General features: G+C 35.8%; 1 protein-coding gene across 2 annotated transcripts in view; it reads left to right on the top strand.

Moving 5' to 3' along the window:
• The window catches only part of LOC103614155 (phosphatidylinositol 3,4,5-trisphosphate-dependent Rac exchanger 2 protein), an 83,322-nt gene extending 59,726 nt beyond the window's left edge, over window positions 1-23,596 (top strand). The window contains exons 9-20 of one of the 2 annotated variants that reach the window (XM_017730966.1): window positions 3-68; window positions 2,098-2,201; window positions 9,110-9,259; window positions 11,876-12,020; window positions 13,572-13,672; window positions 17,469-17,572; window positions 18,900-18,949; window positions 19,510-19,585; window positions 20,365-20,437; window positions 21,607-21,749; window positions 21,900-21,992; window positions 23,388-23,596. In XM_017730966.1, coding sequence (XP_017586455.1) covers window positions 3-68; window positions 2,098-2,201; window positions 9,110-9,259; window positions 11,876-12,020; window positions 13,572-13,672; window positions 17,469-17,572; window positions 18,900-18,949; window positions 19,510-19,585; window positions 20,365-20,437; window positions 21,607-21,749; window positions 21,900-21,992; window positions 23,388-23,540 — 1,258 coding nt within the window. In that variant the 3' untranslated portion in view covers window positions 23,541-23,596. The remainder of the gene's footprint in view (window positions 1-2; window positions 69-2,097; window positions 2,202-9,109; window positions 9,260-11,875; window positions 12,021-13,571; window positions 13,673-17,468; window positions 17,573-18,899; window positions 18,950-19,509; window positions 19,586-20,364; window positions 20,438-21,606; window positions 21,750-21,899; window positions 21,993-23,387) is intronic. The other variant, XM_017730962.1, reaches the window with a different exon arrangement.
• The last annotated feature ends 651 nt before the right edge of the window (window positions 23,597-24,247 follow it).

Raw genomic sequence — 24,247 nt, 5'->3', positions numbered from 1 at the left:
GTAAATATCCAAGAGAGAATATTTTTTCTTTTTGATAATCTTCTGGTCTACTGCAAAAAAAAGCACAGGTAAATGATTACTTTCAAAAATAATGTTTTTTTCTCACAGTAGAGCTAATCATGAGTATGCTGTTCCGTAAGAACCACAGTATAAAAGTTAGCATTTTTAGAGGAAACTTACCAACCAAAGAGCAGTGTATTTAATTCAAGCAATTGGGAAAAATTATATGGATACAGAATCCTAGTGGTGAAGTGTGGGGAGAAACAGTCAGCTTTCCATAGCAGGTTATATGTGATGGCCTCACTCTCTTCTAGGAAGTGTAAACAGTCTGAATTTTTAGTTCAAACAAATTGGTATTTTAGCTTGCACAGTAAAATAAGTCTCTACAGATTCAAGAGCTTCATGCCTTCTATTTGTAATCAGAGAAAACAGTCAGAAAGCTGCTTCTTGCTGCATTCCAAAGAGCAATTCCTTAGTTCAGCAACAAGATTCTGTAGATAATGTTCTGAGAAGTAAGGGTTCTCCTATGTACAGATATCCCTCTTGACGCTCAAGTTTGTCTCTTTAATCCAGAAGTTGTTTTGGAGTAGCCACTAAATACAAATTACTGTGTAGATATTTGATAGATTCCTGGATACATGATACATCTTCTTTTGAAAATTTCTAATATTTGTTATAGTTTATTGTCCAGCAGTTACAAATGAGCTGCTGGTTCCATAGTATCTTTTCAGTTGTCCTCCACTAAGTTGTATATTTTTGTAGCCATATTCTTGCTAAAATGCACTATTGGATGAAAACGTCAAAATGCATGAAAAGTCATCTGTGGTTTCCTTAGTTTTGAGCAATGATGTTCTTGGCTGGTACCATGGTGACATCTCTGCAGACATAGGAGTAACTCAATTTAGAATATAATTGCAAAGTTTAAGATGGGAAATAATTGATTATTACCAGCAAGATACTTCAAGTATTGATTGGCAAGTATGTAAAGAGAGAAGGTTTGTATTTTGGTAATTTTACAAAAATTGCCGTACCTTTATGGTGTGAGGTACTTTGTGTAATTTATAATGATGCCTTTGTGGCAGAGTTGTGTAAACATGGAATGCCATATTTGGGTTTACAGTTATAAAACTCAGTGGAGCTATTGGATTTACTCACTTTGGAAAGAAAAAACATGTACACAAACTTTTTGCTTTATGGTGGTTTTGCTTTTTTGCTGTCTTTGTTTTTCCAATATATTACTCAAATTTTGAATAATAAATTTATGGTATAGTAGAGTTACTCATCAGACAGTAATGAAGTAACGATTGAGAGGTAGGTAATTTTCTGAAAATTAGTACCTTTTTGGAGTGAATGAAGGCCAAAATTCAGGAGATCCTTAATTCTTAGAAACTGACCTTTGTTTGATATACAGTATTAATTATCCTAGGCAAAAATGGATGGAGAATAATCACTGTCTTAGCTGAGGTGTGAAAAGCTGTCTAGAACTGGGGTTCTCAAAAGGCGTTGACTTCACTGGGAACAGTTACAGCAATGCAAAGTACTTTGGAATATGCCACAGAACTTCAGCAATCCTTAATTACAATTCCCAGTTAACCTGTATGTTAGGAAGGAAAAATGTCTTCATTCTTCCATACATAAATCCCATTTATGATGCTAAGGTATGTAGGTCAAGATTTGTATCCAAAGATGTTCTCGTTTAATTTTTTCCAGTCACACTACCTCTGTGCTGAGTGTCTAGACTAACATAGGGAGACCATGTCAGTTAGGAGGAAAGGCTCTCCCAATGCAGTATTTTGTCTCTGATGGCAGACAATGGCACACAGGTACCGGAGTGTTGGAACAGAGCTTTTACAGAGTGAGACTTTCCTGATGAACTCTCAATCAGGCAGGAATTTGCAGCTTACTCTTACTAGCTGTAGCATCTTTGCATTGCCATCAGCAGCATCCCGTTCAGCAGCAGTTTCCACAGTTCTGTTAGCAGGTATAAATGTGTTGGGATCCTTACAGTGGTCTCTAAATGCCACATGCACAGGTAGCAGTGCAGAAACATAGAAGAAGGGAGTGGATGACGTGCTCATCTGCTCTTTCTTCTTTCAGGAGATTGAAGAACAGCAAAGCATCTACAGATGGCCACCGTTACCTTTTCCGGGGCAGGATAAATACAGAAGTGATGGAAGTAGAGAATGTAGATGATGGAACCGGTGAGTATATTTGTGTGGCTCATTTACAGAGCCATCTTTTGAGGTGCTGAATCAAAAGCAGCTTCGTAATTTCTTTGAGAATGGAGGGTGCTCCTTATATTTAGAAAGAAACCATAAGATGCTGCTTTAAAAGCACTATCTATTTGTATCAAAATTCTGCTTCTGTGACACATCATTGCTTTCATCCATTATTAGCTGGGCAGCCACAGACGACTACTTTATGCTTACGTGAACAGAGTAATAAAAGAAGGTGACATTTACTGCTCAACTGAAATTGCATATTTAACTTCACTTTACAGCATTCCAGCACTCTTAAAGAACTTATCCCTAGGTACATGGTATATTTATAACAGCAAGTGGAAAGCCCACCTCTGTTGGGATGAAACACTATAAATGCTGAAATTGTTGCACAAGGAAGGTTTTTTAAAAAATATCCTTAGGGGATATAATCCCATAAGATTACTTGAAATTTTCCTGACAAACATTAGTAAAGTAAAAACCCAAGGTATTCCTATACACGTCAGTTTTTGTTTTAGAAACTTGAGATTGAGCTTCACAATAATTACTCTTTCTTGCAATTAAAATATTTTGGGCTTTTTTAATGTAAAGCTAAAAAAATAGTGGCATGTGAAACTTGCAATGCCATTGCAAATATGTAAGTCTGGAGGGAATTTCTGGGATTTATATATTACTTCTCCTGATATTTTAAAATAGTGTAAGGTTTGTCCTCTACTATGGATTCCAAGCATTTCTTAATGTAATTTTGTTCTAAAATTGAACATTAATAACAATGATTTTACTTCTAAGTAAGCTTCATAGGAATTGAATATTTCTTTAAAATGAAGGTTGTTTTTTTTCTATTCTTGAGTTCCTTGTGTTCAAAATAGTTTTCTTGCTTCTCGTTTTACAGGGTACAGTAGAACTGACTTGGAGAACACGTTGACTATTGTTCTTATTGAAACAAATTAGTTTGTTGGAAGACTGTTGTCTCTTTCCTCCGTGTCATATTTTAAAGTCTTTCAACCTTTTTTCATGTGTTGTGTTTTTATTTTATTATTTCTTATTTTATAATTTTATTTTTGTCCTTTGGATTTTTTTTTTCATCAGTTTGCTTCCATCTTTTGTCATTCACATTCAGTTTTATAAAGAAATTATATTAATAAATGCTTGGAATTCATAACTGAAGTGTCTAGAGCTGAAATCTTACTGGTGCCAGGTAGGACAGAATAATTACTGTAGTGCTGCAATGTGGGATGCCTGCTACTAATACCAGGATTGTTTGGCTTTTCTCAGAGCATTATTTTTCAGTCTTTTCATTTGTGTTCCAGAATACTAGAGCAGAGAGTTTTGTGCAGTACTGGTGCCTCTCTCATTATATTTTATATTGTGTTAATGTCTGAGAGTAGGACTGATAATTACTTTCTTTTCTGTACTGAATTTTATCTTACCATTTCTACAATTTGTTAAGCATTCAGAATTCACATCTTGTTTCCCAAGGCTCTTGCAATGCTTCTTGACTTGGTTCCATGAACAATGTTACCACTGAACCATTTAAGCTATTGATAAATATGGTGAAAAATGCTGAACATAAGGCGGAGCACTATGGTGTCACACTTGATTAATTGTCTTTGCTTACCAGACATTTTTTGTAAGAGCTCCTTGACATCTGTTTTGGGTGATGTCCTTCACCAGGCCCACTGATTTAGTTAGTGACTTCAAGCTATCTATGGGTACACTGTAGTGAATTTCTTCAAGCCTGTTTGAGTTGAATATATTTCATTCAATATTCTTTACCCTGCTATTCCCCTTTTCCAGCCTGTATCCCTGCCCAACTTTTAGGTTTATTTGCATAAAATCCCAGTGTTTTGTTTATGCAAAAAAGAGAGTTGATTATTTCAGTCTTTCCTGTCATGTACTGTTTGAATCCCGTTCATTTATTTTCTTTCATCTTCCTAAATATGCTTTAGAAATAAAAGGCAGTTTACCTGTTTGCATCATGTCATTTTCTAAGACAGCATCTCTTTGCTTGTAAGTGTTAACATTACTGTGTCCAGAGGATTATGCCCACCATCGTTTACTTGATGTATATTCCAAGAATTCTGTAGCTATTATCTTTAACTGATTCTTCCCCACATATTGCCATGCATTTAGTGTTGGCTTCAGAAAATGTTTCTTTGATCCTCTATCTCTCCTACCTTTCTTCATTTACTTTTTCTAGCTATTCAGTCCTTGGTCTTTTTTTACAATGTTCATTTTCCTTTCTGCCTGTTTGTTTTCGTCCTCAATGAATCTTCAATTATAATGTGGCTAAGCACAAATGGTCTTCCTCTATGTCCAGACACCAGCTGTCTGATTTCCTTTAGCCAAAGGAAGTTCTGCTACTGTGCCCATTTCCTATAGCCTTGCGCCCAGTCCTGGGGGGACTTCCTTCCCCCTTGCTCTCCTGAGCCATATCAAATCTTGTCACTTTTATATACACATAGTTTCAAAAATCCATACTCCTTTCCACAGTTCTGGAACATCATTAATAGTTTGGTTACTTTGATTTCTAACTTGTTACAGTTGGTGGATGTTCAATCCTTGGAAGCATTTGAGGTCAGGTTGGATGGAGCTCTGAGCAACCTGATCTAGCTGAAGATGTCCCTGATCATCGTAGGTGATTTCTAAGGGCCCTTCCAACCCAAACCATTCTATGATTCTTCTTTCCTGCTTTTTTTCCTTATCACCACATTTTCTGCTTTTTCCATTTCAGTTTATGCAATATCTTAAAATGTATTTTTCCTTGTAATTACTGCTATTTCATTCCTCTTTTCTGTGGTTCTCTTTGCAATATGGAAATGCCTGTGTTAGTTCTGTGGCCTGTGACACCTTTCTGCCCTTTTCTTGTCACCCTCTTCTTTTTTTTTATTTAATTCTACCCGCTGTTTTCCTTCCTTGTGAGACTTCTGTATTCCCTCTCCTCACACAGATGCTTTTTCTTTCACTCAGATCATGATGTCCTTCTTTAACCTTACTCTATTCTGCTTTCTTTACTGTTCTCATTTGTTACACCCAGGTGTCTTGTTTCTCATCCCCTGTAGTCATCTGTGTTTGAACTGTAACCCAGGAGTATTCTGCTGCTTTCTTTTTGTCTCATAGCATTCCCAGGAGGAGTAATATGGTTGTCCTAGTGTCACCCACATTAGGTTTGCATGTGCTTATTTTGGTAATGTATTATTTTATTCTCTGTAATCATCTATTACCCATCAATTTCTGTAATTCCTAATTTAGAGTGGAAGCTCTGGGTTCAGAGTGCTTATATTTTCATATCTGTGCAGGACTCTTTGTCATGCACTCCAGATGGATCTCTTTATAAACATTAAAGAGTGTTGAGTCTAGATGATACTTTCCACAGTTCCTTACTGTAGACTTTGGTATCCCCTGCTCACTTTATGTAAGGAAACATGGAGCTCCAGGGAACAGGACCAAATGAGAGTGTTTGCTCTCAACATTGATAGATTTAGGAATGTAGTCTTCATTGTTTGTGAGTAGAAGCATAGAAATAGTAAAACAGATTCCCAGTGTGGTTTATTATCATGCTAATGACATGCCTACAGAAATTAACAAAGCTTTTTCTGAAAAGCAATTTTTCTTTGATGAAATTAGGCCTTGTCTGAGCAGTACAGTTGGTGTAAGCTTTCTTTTTTTTGTTTCAGCACCATGAAACACTCTGTTTTTTCTTGATTGCACTGATTAAAGTGGAATGTGTATTACTTATCAGGGCAGACTATTTCTGATCTTAAAATAATGTGGCTGCATAACCACTTGCAAATATGAGAAAGGTGGTTTTGTGGTAATGGTATTCTTTTTTCTGTAGCAGTTTTTAAAATCCAGTTTTGAGAGAAAAATACATTTCTAAAGGCCATTAAATGAATGGTATTTAGTTTATGAAGAAAAGGACTCGAGACTTAGGAAATATCAGATTTATGTTTGCCTCTAGTATAGTAGTTCTGTCCCCTCTAGTCTTGAAATGAGGCGTGATACAGAAAAAACCACAACATGATAAAAGTAACTAGAAACTGTATCAAAAAGTATACTTGGAGGATGGTAGTTGATATTGTGCAGCAATTATTTCCTTGCTGCTTCTAAGAATCTCTAAGTCTGAGAAACTTAAAAGTACTTCAATACAGAGACTTCTGTTTATTTTTTTCAAGGGAAGAAGAAAATTCTGTTGTATATGGATGCAACAAATAGCTTCTTATGCATCACTCAAAGATACGAGTCTTGTATTTTGAACAATATATTGCAGCTCAAATTACAAGCTTTAATGTATTACCAAGTCACAATAAAAGATGGTGTCATCTTTCATCACCTTTCCTAGGAAAGTTGTAGGTTTAATGATTTGTTGATCATGCTTGTTCAGACTTTGCATGGAGCAAACTGCAGTGTTGTGCTCTTCTTCCTTCTGTAACCATTATGTCAGGTTTGCAGATTATTTATTTAGCCTGACTGTGATTGCATTGATGTGAAGAGTGTGCATATGTGCAGGGCAGCTGGGCAGTCAGGTCACGTGAACCTCCTGGCTGGCCAGCAGCTCTTGACCAGATTTTGCGCAATAGCCAGTCCAAAGAAGGAAGGAGTTTATATGGGTTGACAGTTTAATGCTGAAATGCTCTTCACTATGGACATGGGTGGATTGGGGAGAACAAATTGCTCATGGGAGCCTTGGAGGATTGTAGGGATTGCTTCCCTTCATGGGAAGCATGAAGAGCAAAAGAAAAAGCAGAAAAGACAGAGGCTGAAGTCAAAGTGGGCATCACAGCAGTGTGTTACTATAGTAAAACTGGACAACAGCTACGCATTTTCCTCCTCCTGAGCTCGGTGTCCTCTGTATACATTAAGCAATGACAGTACCTAGCTTGGTGATTGAGCTTTTCACAGAATTCAGTGAGTTTGTGGTGGAATGAGGTGAGTGTGGTCAAACAGCCAGGGTGCTCCTGGCCCTGCAGTTACAAATCCTCAAATGCGAAGGAAGCTGCATATTTAAAAAGTCATCTCTACATTGAGAAATTCAGGTGTCTGGACACACCATTTTTTTCCTGAATTAAGCTACTAATTAAACACCAAATTTTTGTTCAGAGTGGGGGGATCTAAATCCATTTGTGAGTCTGAGCCCTCATTTTTGATTTTTTTTTTTTTGGCCACAATTTTAACTGCTATGGTTCAGAAATACAGTAACAAAGACCACAGGAAAATTATGACCCTGTAGTTTTATATGTATTCACCTCTAACTTAATAAATAAAAAAACGAACCTTAACTTTACTTCCTTCAGTAGTGCTTCTGCCTCTGGTCTCCGAGGATGTGCTGTCTGTCAGTTGAGAGCTCCTGTCCAATTCTTATTTCCTGTCCTTGACTTTTGAGTCTGATTTTCTAGGAGTGAATAAATAGTATGATGGGTAATTTTCAAGAAATAATGTTTTTAAAGAGACAAAGGATATTATGTATAGGCTATGCAAATAAAAGTATGATAAATAGGTAAGTGGCATAAACATGGTGTTGGAAAAAAACCTTGATTTTCTCCCCTGTCATAGACTTGCTTGCACTTTTTTACGTGCTTTGAGTACTAGAAAGTTTTGTTGGTTTAGAAATTAGCCATCAGTCTCATGATTTTCGAGTAGTTCCTGACATCTCCCAGTCCAGTACACAAAGCTTGGCTGCTTTCCATCTAATTAAAATGCAACATTATTGAAAGGATACTAGCATGTCTGCTGAGATTTATGATAAATCTTAGCACGCATTTCAGCAATGGTTTCGTTTTCCGAAAATCTCATAATAAAAAATAGGGCTGAAAAAGTATTTACTAAAGAAAAAGCTGTGTAGTTATTGCACTAGTTCAGGGTTGGCCTTAGGACTTTTTTTCCTCTTAATGAAAGTTTGTGGTGAGAAAATACTGACCTTTGATTTTCTTAATGTTTTGTATTGTAGTTGCTAGCTGTAGTTTTTTAGTCTGTATTTTATGAAAAAAAGATTATTTCTTATCATAAGACATTTACACCTCACAAATTTTCCCCTAGGAAATGCATGTAATCCTAGTGAAGGATAGGAGTATTAGTTTTGAAATTTCTGAATGAGATTTATGGACTAGCATGGTAAAATCCAGTGCTATAGAAGTAAATATAGAGTAATAAGTAGTAAATAATTTGATTTCTATAGCATAGGTATTTTTACATGTTAAGTGTTGGGAGTTCGAGTTATCTAAGAACATCAGCAGCCCTTACCTCTCTTGTAATGTGCACACTGAACACAAGACTGTTAGGAACATATTTCAGAAAGTATGCATTTGGTTTTAGATCAGAAACATCTTTATTATATTTCAGTTTGTTTAAACTAGTAAGGGTAGATATTTGCTTATTCAGGTAGCCAGTAAAGATACACCAAATATCTGTGCTTTGATTACCTGTGAAATTGAAATTGTATTTTTTCCCTCTGTGTATTTAGTCCTTTTTTACACTTAATAGTAAATCAGTCAAACAGCACAGCAACTTTGTGCAATTTAAGGGGCAAAAGCACAATGCTGCTTGTTTAAGGAATTATTCATTACAGTTTAACCCAAAAGTACTTCAAGTACTGTTTTCTTTTCTTTTAATAGGACTTGGCCTGTTTTAATGTTGAATTTATACCTTCTTCCATATGCTAGGCAGTTCTCTGTTATGTTTTAAAAAAGGCATTATTTACTAAAATTAAAATTACAGTTTATTAAGTTTTAACACAGTTCACAAGCGGCACAGATAACTCTAAATTAATTTTTATTCCTCTGTATTGTATGGGCTTTTATGTGTAGTGATAAGAGTTTTTAGTTATTGTGACACATATCGCTATTGCTTTTTTTAAGAGTTGGTGCTCTTTAATCAATTTTATCTATTCCCAGCTGACTACCACAGCAGTGGCCACACTGTTATTAATGGCTGGAAGATCCACAACACAGCAAAGAATAAATGGTTTGTATGCATGGCAAAAACCCCTGAAGAGAAGCAAGAATGGCTGGAAGCTATTTTGAAAGAACGAGAGAGAAGAAAAGGTAGGTTAATAAACTTCTTTGTGTTGCTTTGCCAGAAAGCCATACTGTATTTTTATGTTGAGATATAAAGCAAAACCAGCTGGTAGGCAAACTTGTGGTGTCACGTTCAGCTGAGGATTTATGAATACCAGTGTAGGAAAAATAAATCAAACTTGTACTGGGAAGGGCATAATGTCTTGAATCATACATGCTGGTAGTGAATGCTGTTTGGGAAATAGGGAGATGATTTATCTGTGATTTTACAACTTATCCTCAACCAGTATAAATTGCCGTAAATTCATTGAGGCTTGTGTATTATCATGGTTTGTGGTATCTGAGAGTCTATCCTAAATGTCTTGTGGGATTTTATGGACTGATTCCCTTTGTGACTGGCCATTTGAATCACTGAAACAAGCAGGCTTTCTGTGTTGGATCTTAATGCAGATGATCCAAATGAAATGGTACAGAACACACTCATAATTCCATCTTGGATGTATTTTCTCCTACCCAAGAAAGTAATCACAATTTCCAATCACTATTGGAAAACCACTATGTTTCTGAGTAACTGAATTAAGGAAGAAGAATACTTGGATGAAATATAATCCTAATCTCAAATATGACCACGAATAACTTCATGTGTTCAAGGTGAACCCAGCACAAAGTAGAAGCAGGGAAAGATGACACATCATCATTTTCTGGAGCTAATTTCATTTGCAAGCTCAAATATCCTAATTAGTATTGTTGTTTGGAGCCTTGATATTGAAAGAAAATATGACCTTGTATTTAGATCTGTGATTCTTTTCCTGATTTGTGTAGAATTTCTGTCGCCTGTTGCAGTAACTGTTGGTTTGTGCCTCTGTTGTAAATGTACACTAACAATATTTTCTTTGGTCTTTTAAAGTTGATTACTGGATGCTTCTAGAATATCTGTTGTAGGACCGGAGTTACAAGTAGGGTGTCTCAGCACTGGCTAATCAGTAGTGTCATCTTGAATTAATAGCAGAAAAGCTAAAAAGATGCTTTAGAGGTCTAAACACTCATATTTGAAAATACGAAAAATATTCTAAAAATGAAAAAGCGATGTGGTAGACATGGTGTCAAATGCATAAAACCCCAGGTTTGTCTGGTTCTGTATAGGATCTTGTGTAGAACTGAGTAAAAAGTTTTCAGTAAATCTCAGTTCTCTGTTAAGTTTCATGTCCCCCTTAGGCTCTTGATGCTTTACATAAGAAATACAAAGAGTAAGTAGGAGTATTTTGTGTTGATGAATTCTCTGTATTTCACACTAATCAATTGAGCAGCTGGTAGTAGAAATGAGTTTGAGCTAAACTTTGGCAAGCTGGAGGTCTGAGGTAGCCATCCCAAAGCCAAGGCATGTATTAGGATTTTAGCATCCTATGATTTGTGAAAACTTTCACCTCCTGATGTTCTCAGTGGATTTGCCACCAAGGAGACAACCATGAAAGGAAGAGGAGATGAGGCACACATAGGTTCAGATTGCAACACAGAATCATCAAAAACCAAATGAGTTGGAAGACTCAGAGAGTCAATGGACTGAGAGAAACTAAATCTGTACTTATATTTGGAATCCATGTAGCAGAAGCTGAAGAAAAAGGAGAGAGTGCCCTGAATTCAGTAATTTAGCAGAGTTTTCAGTTTTTGTAATCAAATTATGAACTAGGGCCACTTCATAGATTGTATTTGCTTGCTAGGGGAAATCAAGATGTATTGGAAACTTCTTGCAGAAATTTTTTGTCAATTTGGCAGCTTTCCTGTAAACACCTGAGGCATTCAGCAAGTTAGAAATTTATTTAAAAGATGATCATCTTTAGACTGATGATGCTGTGATGACCTGATTCAAAAAGTCAATACAAATAAAAATGTCAATGTCCCATAAGCTCCAGAAGTAGTATATTAATTAAATTTTCTTTTCCCTGAGGTACTTCAGATTTTGTTTGTTACATTACCACTATCTGGTTCATGGATAATGAGAGACACTCCTTATTCTGTGCCCAGTACCACTGTTAGCTTTTTCTCATGACAGACACTTTTCTTCAGGCTGTATTTTCATTACTAAAGAAGTACCAGACTCTTACTCAGATGGAGTATCATAGAATGACTTGGGTCAAAGGGGACCATAAAGATCTTCTAGTTCCACCTCCCCTGCCGAGCCTGAATGCTTTTGTGGAAAAGGGGTGAATTATCTATGTGAAACTAGCATATGTATAGCAGATAACTTGTTACTACTATTAATTGGACATTTGAAAAATATTCCTTTAAGTGAAGATCCTTTTATTATCACATGGTAAGAGCAAAACCAAAGCTTTTTATTTTAAACTTGTGAAGATAGGACTACTCCCTTGCAAATGTTCGTATACTGAAGCCTGTTATTACTACAAAATAAATGGTGATGTCAATAGAGTAACAATTTAACTGCCCTGTGAGGAAAATATCTTTTGGTTATGCTTTATGAAGATCAGATGTTCATGGTTTAACTTTATTGTTTAGAAAATAATGAAAAACAGTTCCTTTACTTTTTTTTATATGTAAAATGTTGGTATTGCTTCTTCATTTCAGGGAGGATACTGAAATACAATGGCACTATCACTTCATAAAATGTTAATGCATTTTTGGCAGGTTTAAAATTGGGCATGGAACAGGACACTTGGGTGATGATCTCTGAGCAAGGAGAAAGGTTATACAAAATGATGTGCAAACAAGGGAATCTCATCAAAGACAGGAAGAGGAAATTAACCACGTTCCCCAAATGCTTTCTTGGAAGGTATTATATACATTTGACAGTATGAATTCTCACCATCTAAACTCACATTTTAAATCTTCTTTGAGGTTCTGTAGAAACCGTGCTTCATTTGTAATGTCTGTTAGACCTATTTGCCTCACAGAATTTAGCCAGTAAATGTGAGACCATGTAAAATGGTCTGCCTGAAATTTATGAATGTGTACTTGTTTTGCAAAGTAGTTCTGCTGAAGAGACAAGGCTTGCAAAGGGCATGACGAAAATACGGAAATGCATCAAGTGAATTAGTTTCTCTCAAGAAATAATTCCTAACTTGTTTAATGGATTTTGTCTCTGTAATGACTAGTTTGGAGTGTAAAATTTCATTTATTCCACCTAAGTAATCTTTGTCTCTTAAGACAGCTGCTGTCCTCCTCTTGCTTGAAGGTCAGGAACAGAGTTACTAAATAAGGTTTACATGCTTAAATTATCAGGAGGATCTTTATAATGCCATATTACGCCTACGGCTTGAGAAGACTGAAAGAGAAATAGATACTCTAAAAATGTGTACACGAAAAAAAATCATTTGGGAGACTGAAGGGTTATCACTTATTTCATTTGGCCATAAGATAAGTATGAAAACTTAGGGCCGTAAGTTAAGTATGAAAAGCATTTTTATAAAATAGAGACTGTTTTGCACAAATAAGTTGTTGAGAAGATACCATGGGGGGTCAAAAGGGGAAAAGAAACTTGGGAGATTTTTTTGTGCTGTCAGAAGTGACATAGTTGAAGAGAATTGAAACCAGGATAGGATTAAGATGAATGATTAAGCTATGGTTGAATCATGTTTCCTCAGTGAAGTTGTTGGATGCAGGTGAAGAACATGCTCATGGGTGAGGAGCCATTTAAACCTACCATCAAATAGCTGCTTTTCTGTGCTGTTTTTGGAGTGGACCGATTTGAAGAATGCTTCTGCTGGTCCCAGGGTCACCAGTTAAAACCCATGAATTTGAAGGTTACATTACCTCATTACACTTCTCTTTTGATTTGTAACATGCACATTTTATGTGCTCTAGATCTGATGTCTCTGAACTGCATCAGCTTTATTTTGATGCAAGCCAGGCATTTCCTGCACATGAAGTATATAATAGGTGTATATACTCAGGATGTCAATATGTTTGACACACCTTGCAAGTAACAAGCCTACTGTTCTGTCATCATGGCATATCTACCCTGGGCAGCGCAGTAGGAATGCCTGGGATTGCCTTATGTTGGTCTGTCTGGTCAAGTGTGGCTCTGCTAGTTAAGAGCATCCCAGAAAACATGGAAGATCTTCACTGTGTGCCAGGTTAACTTAATGCATGGAAAACTTATGAGCAGAAAAGACATCTCGTGGGAAACCGTATGTGGTTATGTCAAAATAATAGAAAAGCTGTAAAGAGTGAGGGTTTTTTTAGAGGTGGTGTCATGTTTTGAGGATCATTTGGCTAAAAAAATCATTTACGAGACTAGTAAAAAATACTAGTAATGGAGAGAGAAATGCAGTAGATCTGGTGGTATGAGATGTAAAGTTTGTTTTCTGCATCTGTTTTTCAGTGAATTTGTGTCCTGGCTGCTGGAAATTGGAGAGATACACAAATCTGAAGAAGGTGTTCATCTTGGCCAGGCTTTGCTAGAGAATGGCATTATTCATCATGGTAAATTTAGTTAATTTAAACTTACTTATTTTCAAGATAATTGTTGTTACTAGAACGGACTTAATTTTGTTTGACAAAAAGATGGTCTTGTTGACACAAGACAGCTTGTTGAATCTGCATTATATCCTTGCAGGGCCTCATGGAGCCACTGTCCATGTCCATAGCAGATTTAGTGGGAAAGGCTCCACTGATTTAATCAGTTCCTCTATGCTGTTGGGATCACAACACTGGAAAAGGGGACCTAGAGAAAAATTGCTGTTCTCTTGTAAGCAAAAAGAAATTCTGGGGGAACATAGAATAACACACTGCTTGTAAGGATTTTCCAGGATTTAAGGCCAGGCATTTTAGGAATAGGCGTTCAACTAAGAACTTTACAAGAGAGTGAGTCACAGCTGGCTGTTTTGATAAATGTGCCTACTCACCTGTTAGATGTTACAAGTGGAGCTCATGAATCTGTAACCCAACAGTTTAATCTTTTGAATTTTAAGACCTTCTTTTCACTACAATGTATAGTTACTAAAATTGATATTTTTCTGCCGAAATTTGCAGCCAAATCTCTGCATTTAGCTCATTGTGGAGAGAAGTATCACTGAAATGGTTCATTTTTTTAGCCAATACAGAAGTTTGATTTCTGCAGGTAATTTGCATTGGCAACATTTTTCTCTTACCAGAACACGTGCTCATCTCTGTCATTATTACAAGGTATAGTCTAACAGGACCATATAAGCAAACTGGAGAAACTTCTGGTTTTGAAGCCATATTTTACGGAACCATATACGATAGATACAGTCAGTCAAAACAAAGCTGTCAAGTTAGTTACTGTTCCATCATAGATCTAGGGTGTAAATTTAGATGGAATCTTTGAAAATATACATTTTAATATGTCTATACTCCAGCCAGCAATTGAATACTTAATTTATTTGCAATGATTTTAGTGTCCTTGACTGGAAAGAAAGTGGGAGAAACATAGTGCCACTTAGTTGTGTGTGTTTTAAACATCCGTGGAGTTGGAGGAAAAATGTTAAGGTTATTCATCAGTAGTCATGTAGTCTTTATTTCTTTAATGTCAGTCTACATGATTTTCCTCCACCATCATTCAAATGTCAGATGCTATTATGTTTACTACACACACTGAATTGTTTTCAATGAAATGATTCTGTTGCCAAAGATTCTTCTCCTGATCTTGTAATTTATATCCTAAATACATGCATAGATTTTCTCAATGCAGAGTTAAATGAATATTGTGTAATTTCATGAGATAAAAGGGTAATTATATTAGAGCATAGAAATGTGAGCCAGACATGCTACTTTGAATAGTGAATCCAGCTGTGGTTCACTGAAAATAGCATTCCTAAAATAAAGTTGAATGAACCATCTGTTTTCACAGACGGAGCAAGGGAGGAAGAAAGTTGGGCTGTTATTTACATTGCAAATATTGTAGAGGCCTTTGTTGAGAGTTTGCATATTCACTAGGCTGTCCATTATTGTCACTGTGCTGGAGTTCATTCTAGCAATGACAGAACCATGTTGTGATGGACATTGTTTTACTTCCTGGTGTGTGAACTCTAGCGAGTAGAAAAGTTATAGTTTTTCCTTTTTTTTCCCCCTCCACTTCTATATAAGGGGAAAAACCTGTTTGTATGCTGCTTTTTTAAATCTACGTGGTGGAATTCTCTGATTTCTGAAATGACCGATACCAGTCAATGGAGTGAGACACTTTGTCCACTCACTTGGCAGCTGATTAGAGATGGAAGCTTTGTCTCAATGGATTAAGGAGCTTTATAGTTACAAAAATAAACTGAATATCAGATAGTTTTAAAATGAATAGGTATTTATGTGGCTGTGCAGTTTCTTGGACTGATGTAATGATCTGATTTAAATTTCCTTGGCAAAAAAATTAAAAGACTAGTTTAAGCCTCGATCAGTTCCCTTTTCTTAGCGTATGCCATATAAATACCTATCCCAGCATAAATGTGAGTATAGTGTTGGAAATGAAACACAAAACTACTTGGGCTTTCTTATTTGAGTGGTAATGCAGCTTTTTGTGAGCTTAAGTGTTTGAAACCCAGCATGTTCCAGCTCAGTGGAACCACTCCCTTAGTTTCTGGTGCACTGTGGTAAGTTGGAACTGCAGAGACAGAGAGGTACTTGTGTTTTTCAGAGGGCATAGCTTGCTCTGTTTGTCATGGGCATGCAAGAAAGGAAAGGTGCTTTGTAAGCCTCGTACCCTCCCAGCGCATCCCTGTAAGAGTGAGGAATAATTTGACTTTAGGCAAAATTGTTTTGATGGTGGTTTTTTTATTTTCGGAACTTGCTGGTTATAAAAAAAGTCTTCGTATATGTTAATCTATTGGAATAGGTTATTTTTCTTTAACAGTAGGCATGTTTTTTAATTATAGTGCTAGATCTTTTTTTCTTAGTAAAATGGTCACAATCCATTAAAATTCACTTAGATACTTACATTAGGCATTATATGTGAAAATTTCATCGTCTGTATCTCATTTATTTAGAAGCAATGATATGTAAAAGAGCTTAGGAATTATTTTGGATAATCATCGTAGCATGAACCATCGGTTCAAGGCAATTGGAGTAGTGTCCTGGGTTTTACTATTAGTAGATATATCACATGCAGGTAGAGAGCCTGTTTTGCTCTTGCACATGACACTGGTGAAACCGCTTAATATATGCAGTTCAGTTTTTATGTCTGTGTATCAGATGATGGGTGGAAATACTGAGGAGCTTGAAGGGGCATGAAAAATGACACAGACAGAAGGCACCTTACTATACAAGTTTATGGTGCCTAACTAAATTTTTGGAAGGGAATTATGTATGATGGCTTAATCACTTGGTGTAGGAAGGCATGCACAGAATTACCTAACTCTGTCAGGTGTGTTATTCTGATAAATGAGGACATTACAGTACCCTCCTTTATCAGTTGATGACATGTAAATTGACTTTCAAAATGAAAGCTTACAACTGCAAGCAAAGCTCTAATTAATAAAGTAGTTATCTTAGGATGGTGATAATGCCTAATGCTGTCCTCAGCCATCAAATGGATCAGCTTTTTTTCAGAAAGATTTGCAGCAGTACAGTTTCTAGGAGAAGGTTTGTATCCTACGATATGACTGTTTTGACAAAGCATTTGAAGTCGTGAGGTTTGTTGCTGGAATCCTGTGAATCTCCGGAAGTCCACCTGTAAAGATCCTTTTTCCCAGGTCTTTGGGGAAATAGATTATCAACATCTTCATAATGACTGCCAATGTCTTGCACTTATGACCTTTGGATGGGTATATATAGAGGAAGACGTTCCTCTCTCTCTTTTGTTTCCACTGCAAGACTGGTCAAACATGTTATGAAGTGTTTGTAATTTACTGAATCATCTGAGATTGGCCTCATCAAGAATGAGGACAGAAAATAATGTGGAAGAATAATAGGAATAGTTGTAAAATGAGTCTTACTTGGCTACTTGCTTGATAAACTTTGCAAAAGTACTGAAGACTAAAGAGACTTGAATGCCTAATTTTTCATGCTGTCCCCTGCCTGTTTGTCTTCCTTATTATTTGCCCTGTGATTTGAAATTGTTTGTTTTCTTCTGTACTACTGAAATGTTGTAAGAAGTTACCAGTGGCATAAAGGAGCTTAGGGCAGATGATCTAACTGGGCTTCCTGCCCTCCCTGTTTGAAATCTACCTATGGCTGTGGAGTGGGCTGTTATTAGAAGAAATGATGCTGAGCTTCCTCTCTCTTGTTGGTTTCTTCAGAAAGTCATCTAACAATACTTTTTTTAAAAATTTAGTTACAGATAAGCACCAGTTCAAACCTGAGCACATGCTGTACAGATTCCGATATGATGATGGAACGTACTACCCCAGAAATGAGATGCAGGATGTGATCTCCAAGGTACAGAATAAAATAGTTGCTATTATTAGGAAGAACACATCAGAAACTGAGATTCTGCTTAAAAAGTAATGTAAGATATGCTGGGATAAACAAGATCCCCTCAGAGTTGCCACTCTATATTTACGTGAATCAAATTCAGCTTTCCATTTGTAAGCTTTTGGCTAGTTGTTACACATTTTAAATACAAAAATGAAAGTTTACTATTATGTAGTTATAATTGCTATTAAATGGTTTCATATGCAGGATGCATTGCCTGTGTTTCTGGGTGATCCTGAAGCTGAGGTTCAGTCTATTGTATTTTTCAGTCCCTTTTCATAGATATGAAGATATATGTAGGAAACAGTTTTTAAGTTTCTCTGAAATCTGAGTGTCCTTCATTAGCGCCCTAACAAGGCAGTAAATCTATAGTCACATAGATGTTTAAATGTAATAGGTAGTCCTACCCATCTATGCTACTGAGAATAATGAAAAGATTGATCAAAGTTGCCTTTAGAGTCATTAATATTCAAATTTGTCATGATTTTGAGTCAGTAGAAAATGTCTGCGTTTGGGTATTACACTGCAGTATAATTTAGTTTTTTGCTCCACTTGTTAATGTAAGGTTCATCTAGAGGAATCTGCAATACTGAACTCCCAGGCAGAGCAAAGTAGGATGGAATCTAATTTGACACAACTTTTAATCATTATACATTGTTCTTCATGCATATTGTAAACATAATTGGGTTTTGATGTTTGCTAAGTAATACTAATGTGTTTTCTTTTTTTAAATACAATTTTCTGATGGTAGTTTCTTAAACTAATCCAGATGTATAATTTGTTTGTTTTTAATAAAAAGCATTTCTAATCTCTAAATCTTTTTTGCATTTTTAAAATTGATTAGTTATAATTCTAATTTGTAAACAAAATATTGATGCATATAATGAAATGCAGTGGTTTTTACTTTAATTACTCAGTTGTGTGTAGAATAGCAACCGCTGTTTGGGACAACCTTAATGCATGGAAACATTGCTTTATTTTTTGTGTGCTTTTCTTTCAAAGTATTTCAAACTTTCAGAATTTTTTAATGCTACCTTAAAGCTAATCTTTTTTTGCGTATGTCTCAGTAAGCTTAGGTTACATTGGAAATATTTTCCTTCTCATAATTTATTCATCTATATTGTTATCTGGAAACATTGTTTTGGCACATGAAAATACATAGAAATTTGAACAGACCTTTTTGCTACGTAAGTGAAATCCATTGAGAACGTACAGTCTTCCTTACTGTGTCCCTGCCTCTTGTCTGTGATGTGAATGTGTGGTTAACTCACTGCCTCTTCCTCTTTCACAGGGTGTACGACTGTACTGTCGCCTTCACAGTCTCTTTACCCCAGTAATTAGGTGAGTCCAACTGGGAAATCCTGAGGGAGTCATTTGGAAGAAGTACATGATCTGGAGATGCTGTGTTTGAATGTAGGAACCTAACCCATCCTTTCAAGACTGGTCTTTTGAGAGTAATCAGATAAGATTGAAAGGCTATCCAGACAAAAAGCGTAACTGAACCACTAAATGGCTGCCAACTCTGTTCAATATAACTTTTTTTAGTGGACTTCTGGAGCCTCCTAGGTCCTGATGGATATGCTTATATGCTTACTGTATATATTAGTACACTCCTTTACCAACACACCATTGCCTTGTTTGAAGAGTCCCAACTGTAACAACACACCTGCCTTTATACTCCAGTGACAATAACATCCAAATAAGATGTGACCAGACTCCTCCTTTCTGTCTACAAGAAGGACTTAATTTGCTCTTTTTTTTTCCTCCCAAGAAAACTTCTCAACCATTATTAAGTGCTCAATTCATGCTTGGAGTAACTTGTTCATAGACTACAAGTATTTTTCTCTTTCTTCTAAGCTTTTGTTTGATCTTTAAAAATTGTTCTGTGTTATTTTGAACAGGGATAAAGACTATCACTTGAGAACCTACAAATCTGTGGTTATGGCTAACAAATTCATAGATTGGTTGATTGCCCAGGCAAGTAGACACCTTTGGATTTATGTATGTTTTGCATTTAAATTCTAATTTGAAAGCTACTGATAATATCAAGAAGAAAAATGTGCAAACACTTTCTGTAGGGGTTATTAGAACAGTGTATGTAAGTATAAGCCTCTTAAATTAGTAAAGTAACAGAAATCAGCTGTCATCAGCTGTGCTGTTCATCCCTATTGTGCTTATCTTCCTTATTTGAAATTGAATTGAACTGTTTTAATGACACTTAGCTTTCTGATTCAGCATAGAACGCTGTCCATGGCTTAAAATGAAATACAGTGAGAAACTCTAAATTGCTAACTAGATGAGCAAAAGTCAGTACCAATTTGCTGCCACCAATTTTGCTTCATTTTAAATGAACAAGAAAAAACAACATGGTATCCTGTTCCCTCTGTCAACATGCACTAGTTCCATAAAATAAAAGTTTAAAACTTTTATTTTCCGATGGTTATGGATTCTATTATGTTCTATTTTTATGGAGAATGTAGTCATACTGAAGTATTTTCCTATTTATTTGTAATTATAAAGTGTTACAGCATATAACCCAGACTACTCTCTGATTCTATGATAAACATGTATATACTGATTTTTATATATATATATATGTATGCTAGAAATGTATACGTAAAGATGGTGGTGGTAAATGTAATCTACAGCAGTTGCTATCCCTGTGAGATTACGCCATTGTGCACAGTTTCCATTTTATAAATGGAATTAATTAAAATACATTTTAATATATATTAAAAAGTACTGTTTTTTAACAGGGGGATTGCCGGACAAGGGAGGAAGCTATGATATTTGGTGTAGCTCTTTGTGATAATGGGTTTATGCACCATGGTAAGTAAATACATTCTGTACAAGCTGTGCTTACTTTCTGTTTCATGTTATCTGCACAGTTGGAAGGAAATGCAGGGGCTGATAAAGATATTACAGAACAGATGGAAAGTTCTTCTATTTTATCACTAAAGAGACTGATGCTACAATCTTCAAGGAAAAAAATAGCTGTTGTATACTCTGAAAATTATATCAAATTTTATAGCACGTGCTGAGGAATTAATCCTTTACAGGATTTAGTGGGGGCAGTTTTATTAGTCACTTTGCAAGAAATGTCTTGAGAAAGTAATGCATGTTGGCACTGATGAGGCAATAAAAAATTACGTAGGAAAGAAATGTGAGATATTAGGGGGAATGAATAAAGTATGGAGGAGTGTGACTTCAAAAAAGTGAAGTGGTGACAATGGGAGTAAGTGGATTGGAGAAAAATGAGAAAATAATAAGGATAGCAAAGAACAAAAAAGGGAGAGGAGACCAGAGATACGTGCAGCACCAAATAAGGTGAATGAGGTCCCATTTAATACCATCAGAGGAAAAATTTCAGTGAAATGTTTGAAGTAGTAGGTCACTTACTGAAATGAAAAGAGGAAGAAATTCTTTTTTTATCAGCTTGTTTAGACAAGGGGTGAGAACATTCTCTCTGGTATTGTTCATTATTTTTTCTTTGGTTTTTGAACACACAAACTGCATCCATTGGCTGTTCTGCTTGCTTCCTCATCCCCACCAAACCTGTTTCTAAGTGTGAACCCGGCATGCTTCACCATCTGGAGAGTGCCAGAACTTGATGGTGAGCATCTTCAGCAGCTGCCCAGCAGAACTTTTCAAAACCATGTTTTGAAATACCTTTTAGGAAGAAACATTCCTAAAACCATTTAACCTACCTAAAACCTTTCACTAAAACCATTTTAGGCTAATATATCTTTCCCAACTTGGTGGAATCCAGATGATGTAGTTGAAAAATGAGCTTAGTCATGCCTATCCCTCTATAATACATCCAAATAAAAATTGTTGTGTATGTTAATAAAGATTTCACTAGATCCATACACACACAAATATTTTGCTAGCATTCAGTATGTGTATGCTAGTTCAGTATTTTATGGTTCATGAAAGACATGATATTCAAGAGTTCAAAAGAAAATAAACATTATGATGTGTTGGTTTCTGTCATACAGTGTTAGAGAAAAGTGAATTTAAAGATGAACCACTGCTGTTCCGTTTTTATGCGGATGAAGAAATGGAAGGATCAAATATGAAGCACAGACTCATGAAACATGATCTGAAAGTAGTGGAAAATGTCATAGCCAAATCATTACTGGTGAGTGAAACGCCATCAGTGTGTGCTTTGATGAGTAAAAAATTGGTCATAGTGACAATATATTAGGACAGTTTATTGTTATTTAATGAAGAGATACTTCATTTTTTAAAATGCCTTTCTGAACAATATTTAAAAAATTTTATTTTACAGATTAAATCTAATGAAGGAACCTATGGTTTCGGTTTAGAAGATAAAAATAAGGTGCCAATTATTAAAGTGGTAGAGAAAGGATCAAATGCTGAGGTATCGAATATTTTAAATTATCTTCCCTGCTTTATTTACTTGATTGCTGGTGTATGTTTTGTACATAATGCAGAAAAGTCTACAGTAGTAGAACGTGGCAGTGAACACTTACCAAGAAAGCTGTGCCTATGAATCTTTTTCCCTTTTATCCTTTGGGTTTTTGGTTGGTTTTTGGTGTTTTGGGTTTGGTTTGGGTTTTTTTTTTTCGTTTTTTTTTTCTTATTTGTTTGCTTTGTTTTGTTGTTTTGTTTGGATTTTTTTTAATTTTTTTTTTTAAAACATTGCTTTGACCATTATCTAATACTTATTTTCTGCTCAGCTAACCTGTCATATTGAGTGATGATATAAAAGTCACCATTTTATTTTTATGTATTTTATAATATGCCAGTAATGACACTAATCATAATTGGAATAAACATGATTGGTAGAATATGAAATGGGTATAGAGATAGTCTGTGAGTTGCAGTTGACGTATTTTATAGTAAAGGATGTATCAAGCTTTAGATAAAGTCTGGAATTTGAGAATCTGAATGAAAAAATTACAACCTTCCTGTTTGGTAGTATTGCTTTAGATTTTCTTTGTGTTAATTCATATTCTACTGAGCAGCATGGGTGTCTCTATATATGTAAAGATAAGGTACAGGCTCTTTCATGAGAGAAAAAAATTAGATTTCAAGGCTTTCTAAATCTCACAGTGGAATACAAATTTAAATTATAAGTAGACACAGCAAATGAATAATATAATACAGCCACAGAGCTAAATAGGGTGATTTCCAGCGGTCAGGTTCTGCCAGGATCTCCTATGGCACTAAGCACTAAGGCTTTGCCTGTACTGTGAGCCACTCTTTGTACTCCTGTAGTTCAACTGTTAGGGTGCCTTTATTGTTAGACCAAAGTTTAAAAACTCTTTCGTTTTGGAACTTAACAAATATTCACTTACTAAAATATTAATTGTGTCTTTCTTTATGAAAGGAAGCTTTAGTTCCTTTGGAAAATGGTGGATGAACAAATTAAGTACTGTCAGAAAATAAAAGGCTCAATTAAAGCTGTTGTGTTAATTACTAAAAAATTAACTGATATTGTAATACTGTCAAAAAATCTTGATGAAGACTAGGTCTTGTATTTAGCTCTCTTCAGAATGAGTGTTTACCCTTCACATGAATTTAACTGGTTTTAGAAGCATTTTGTGGTATAAGTGTGTGGTATGTGAAGGAGTCATAAAGAATGCAAAACGTGGAAGTGTGAACATCATTTTTTCTATTGGGGTTGCATGCCAGCAGAAAAAAACATAATGAAGCAAACATGTACACAGCTGTTGTTTTCTATTGGGGTTGCATGCCAGCAGAAAAAAAACATAATGAAGCAAACATGTACATAGCTGTTTTTATTTTCTAGATGGCAGGCTTGGAAGTTGGGAAGAAAATCTTTGCCATTAACGGTGACCTGGTTTTTCTGCGACCCTTCAGTGAAGTGGATTGCTTCCTGAAAGCCTGTTTAAACAGCAGAAAGCCCCTGCGGGTTCTTGTGAGCACTAAACCTCGGGAGTAAGTTATCATTCCTTGGGGGAAATTTTACAAACAACAATTGAAGTGAATTTTAAGACCAGTGGAACTTCAGAGAGCACTACTCTAAAGTTATTTTAAATGCTGTATCTGATCTGACTTTGCCAAGTCAAGCAATTTGATTTGCCCTGATTTCGTTTTATTATATTTGTGAGTCAGCAAAAGAATCATGAGTACTTTAGATCTTCAGCTCTGCAGCTTTAAATACATGCAGGTACTGCAAGTTTAAATGAAGTTTCCTTGATTATATGGACAGTTTTGATCACTTATCTCTTGCTGTGTATATTAAATTCCTGTGTCTGGGGATTAGTTGCTGGTTTGGCATAGTCAGACTCTGTGGTCTCATGGGCCCCTTCAGCTTGTGTGTTGGTGGTGTAAACAGCAGGAGAAAATAAACAGTTCCTCATCTTTACGTAACAGATGCATTTCTGTACAGTTTTGACCATTCCTACATAAACACACTTTTGTTATGTAAAAGAAATACAAAGTGAGGCCTAATGGGTGGATTCAGTAAATATGTAAATGAGCAAAAGTATATTAGAAAAGTTATTGCAGTTTTTGCTAGGTTATGCATAACAAGGAGACTAAGAAAAACTTGTCGGGAGTAATTTTGATCAAAATTTGCAGAATAAAGACGTGCCATCCTCTATTACCATATAACATACGTGAGTGCCTTGCTCAGAAATGGCTCTG

The sequence above is a fragment of the Corvus brachyrhynchos genome, unplaced genomic scaffold (genome assembly GCF_000691975.1).
Source record: "Corvus brachyrhynchos isolate BGI_N302 unplaced genomic scaffold, ASM69197v1 scaffold961, whole genome shotgun sequence".
NCBI lineage: Eukaryota > Metazoa > Chordata > Aves > Passeriformes > Corvidae > Corvus > Corvus brachyrhynchos.
Note: the sequence above shows the minus strand (reverse complement) of the source record. Positions and strands in the feature narration are given on the sequence as shown.